Source organism: Physeter macrocephalus, chromosome 1 (assembly GCF_002837175.3).
Source record: "Physeter macrocephalus isolate SW-GA chromosome 1, ASM283717v5, whole genome shotgun sequence".
NCBI classification, from domain to species: Eukaryota; Metazoa; Chordata; class Mammalia; order Artiodactyla; family Physeteridae; genus Physeter; species Physeter macrocephalus.
The window spans coordinates 79790760-79794468 of NC_041214.2; the positions used below are offsets into that span (position 1 = coordinate 79790760).

The window sequence follows — 3709 nt, forward strand, 5'->3', positions numbered from 1 at the left end:
CTCAGCCTCCTTTCAGGCCCCCCACCCTGTCTAGGGTCACTTAGATCCACAAACCCTGCCTCTGCAGCCTCAGTTTGGGGGCCCTGAAACACCCCTTCAGAGACTCCCTCCTTCCCAACCTCTGTCTCTTGGCTCCCTGCCTGGTTGCCGTGGAAACAGGTTCCACTGCGGACAGAGAGAGCTGGGTCCTGCTTCCTCCCGGTCCTACTGATGAGGATTTTTAGACCGTGGAGACTGCGCTGCCCTGCCTTGCACCTGCCCTCACTTCCCGTGTTCTCACTCAAGTGGAACTTGCCCTCCCTCGCCACTGACGAAACCATGTGTAAAAGTGTGACCGCAGGTGAATGGAAGAAAATCTTCTACGAGAAGATGGAGGAGGCAAAGCCGGCTGACAGCTGGGACCTCATCATCGATCCCAACCTCAAGCACAATGTGCTAGCCCCAGGCTGGAAGCAGTACCTGGAATTGCATGCCTCAGGCAGGTGAGTAGCCCAGGAAGTAGGGGCCCTGCAGGCAGCCCCTGGGACACCTTCCAAGAAAAGACAGAAACATGGGGAACCCAGGTGCTAGGGGTCAGTCTCGCTGTTGGCCCAGTGTAGATTGGGAGGCAGAGAAAGAGTAGCTACTGGGAGTTGGGACACCTAAGTTTGATTCCAGCTCTTCCATTGAACACCTGGTAACTTTCCCTCTCTGAGTCATAGTCTCCCCTTCTAGAAAAAGAGATGGAATATATTTCTTAGTTCTGAACGCTGATATTTTACATATTTTTATATTTTAATAACCTCTTAACACAATTGAAAGTCAAGAGAAGGGGGGCTTGTGGGTCAAGAGACCTATGTTCTGGTCCTGGAACAGTTCAGTTTCAACCTATTTAATTCAGTTTGACTTAATATAAAATATTGAACATCTGAGGTGTGCTGGAAACTAGCTCTACTCTTTATGACCTTTGAGAAATTCAGTTTCCTTCTTGGACCTCACTTTCCCCACTTGTGGAAGGAGGGGTTAGCATAGATCCTTGCCTCTTGGTTCATGGACCAGCATCAGTAGCATCACCTGGAACTTGTTAAAGATGCAGAATCTTGGGCCCCATGCTAGAACTGCTGAATTGGAATCTGCATTTCAGCAAGGTCCCTAGGTGATTCATATGCACAGTAATGTCTGAGATGACTTTCCAGCACTCTTGTCCATGGGTGGATTATGTAAAGACTTACCTCTGGGACATAAGATTCGGAGGCTGAGTGGTGCAGCCTGGGGGTCAGAAGCAAGGCCTTCCTTCCTTCCCTAGTTCAATTTATTCAATTCAAGAAACATCTACTGGGTACCTGTTAGGTGTTGGATACTGGCTCTGCCTCTAACTCACTGCGTATACGGCTTTCTTACTCTCTTTGCCTCCGAGTAAAACAAAGGGTTAATTAGGTGATTTCTAAGGTCCCTCCAGTTTTGACATTTTCCATTCCAAGTTTTGTAGTCTAGTTTGGGAGAGGGGAAACAGTCCCCAAATGGTGTGAGTAAACGAGAAGAGATGAGAATGGAAACGTGGAGCCCCTTAACCAGCTGATGGGAGGGATGCAAAGGACTGGACACTTGCTGTCAGGGCTCAGGAGCTTCTCAAAGACCTGGAAGGCTTGTGGGGCTGAGTGGGGAGGGCTTGTGCATCCTCCCGACCTGGCTGATGACCTGAGAACCCCAGCTGGCCCCAGTTAGCTCACTCTGGGCGTGAACTGCCTCCACTTCCAGGCCTTCAGATACATTAACCCTGGCACCGGCCCAGAGGCTGAGAATTGATAATGGTGTCATTTTCTCTGGATTTGGGTCTAGCCAATTCATAGTCAGTGTTGACAGGTAAGAGTGTGTGGATGGAGCTCGCGTTTTCTCTGTGGTGCGGGCTATCCCTGCTATCAGACTCAAAGGATATTTGAGCAGGAAGGACTCTTAGTTCAACGTGCACATTTTACAGATGAGGAAAGGTGCCCAGAGCCAAAGGCCCAAAGGCAAGGCCTGAGGGCGTTGAAATGCAGGGCACTGAGGCTTCTACAGAGCACAGAGGGGGCCCCAGTGATGGCAGAGCACTGCTGGATGCCAGCTGCCTCCTGAGGCGCCTACTCTGCTCCTAGCAGAGCACACAAGGGGCGGGCTGGGAAGCCACCTCGGGAAAGCTAATGAACCCAGGGGGCCGTAAACACAACGCCTCTACCTCCAGGCTCTGCCTACTGTCCCTTACCTCCTTCCTGGGTCTGTTTGCACCGCCTCCACTCCGTCCTCTCCTCCTGCCTCTCCTCGTCTCCACAGGTTCCACTGCTCCTGGTGCTGGCACACCTGGCAGTCGCCCCATGTGGTCATCCTCTTCCACATGTACCTGGACCGCGCCCAGCGGGCGGGCTCGGTGCGCATGCGCGTCTTCAAGCAGCTGTGCTACGAGTGCGGCACGGCGCGGCTGGACGAGTGGAGCATGCTGGAGGAGAACATCGAGAGCCTGGTGGACAACCTCATCACCAGCCTGCGCGAGCAGTGCTACGACGAGGACGGCGGCCAGTACCGCATCCACGTGGCCAGCCGCCAAGACAACCGGCGGCACCGCAGACAGTTCTGCGAGGCCTGCCAGGAGGGCATCGTGCATTGGAAGCCCAGCGAGAAGCTGCTGGAGGAGGAGGCGACAACCTACACCTTCTCCCGGGCTCCCAGCCCCACCAAGCCGCAGGCCGAGGCGGGTTCTGGCTTCAATTTCTGCTCCATCCCCTGGTGCTTGTTTTGGGCCACGGCCCTGCTGCTGATCATCTACCTGCAGTTCTCCTTCCACAGCTCCGTCTAAGATTCCCTTGTTGGGCCCAGGCGGATGCTATAGGGGCCCAAGGCCTGAGAGGCCAGCCAACTGGTGGGAGGAGGTGAAGAGAGACCTGGGTTGGGAGTGGGGATAAGTTCTAGCGCCGGTGCCACCACTGACTCAGTGGGGACCCAGGACAAATCACCCTGCTTTTCTATCTATAAAAGTAAGGGTTTGGGCTAGATCATTGGCTTTTCAAAGCGAGGCCCAGGACCCCAACGTTCTGCATAGGTGCCTCGGGGCTTTTGGATTTGGAAGGGGTGAGTGAGTGCGTTTCCCATCATGGTCAAACCGCCCATCCCCAACTCCTACCTCCTCCTCTAGAGCAGCTCCATGTTAGATGGAGTTTATTTAAGAGTTTTGTATGAAAAAGGTCCAACTGCGTTTAAAAAGTTTGAAAATTACAGGGCTAGGTGTGATCTCAAGGGGCCTTTCCACAGCAATGAGGTCCTCCTTGCTTTCTCATTAACCCCAGCCCTCATTATTGCCCACATCCGGAGCTGCAACCTTACATTAGCCTCTGCCTGGTGTATGAGTCTCATCCATAGCTCCGTCTCCATGCACACAGCAGAGATTCCTCTTGAAGGGAGAGAGGTGGAGGCACTAGGCTGCCCCTTTGTTCCTGGGTACGCGGGGTCCCTTGCTTCTGTTTTCCACACTCCCAGTTTCCGGCTTCCCTCTGCTCAGGGTGGATTCTGGGGCCTGTCTGGTGCCCAGATGGTGCTTGGGGTGGAGTCCCATAGAGCTAGGCTTCCCACCCACTGCACATGAACCATCAGAGAATTAGGAGAGGTTCAGAAGGTAGAATGTTAGAAGCAAAGCACACAATCCCTAGGAAACAAATACAATGACTCTCCATTATAAGGAAGAGTCTTCAGAGTTCAGGGA

The 3709-nt window shown here is 53.3% G+C and overlaps 1 protein-coding gene across 1 annotated transcript; it reads left to right on the plus strand.

The window, feature by feature from the left end:
* The first annotated feature begins 210 nt into the window (after positions 1-210).
* Positions 211-2809, plus strand: RTP1 (receptor transporter protein 1). The gene is made up of 2 exons (XM_007111540.2): positions 211-482; positions 2290-2809. Exons 1-2 carry the CDS (start codon positions 211-213, stop codon positions 2807-2809), a joined length of 792 nt encoding a protein of 263 aa, XP_007111602.2.
* Positions 2810-3709: the final 900 nt, after the last annotated feature.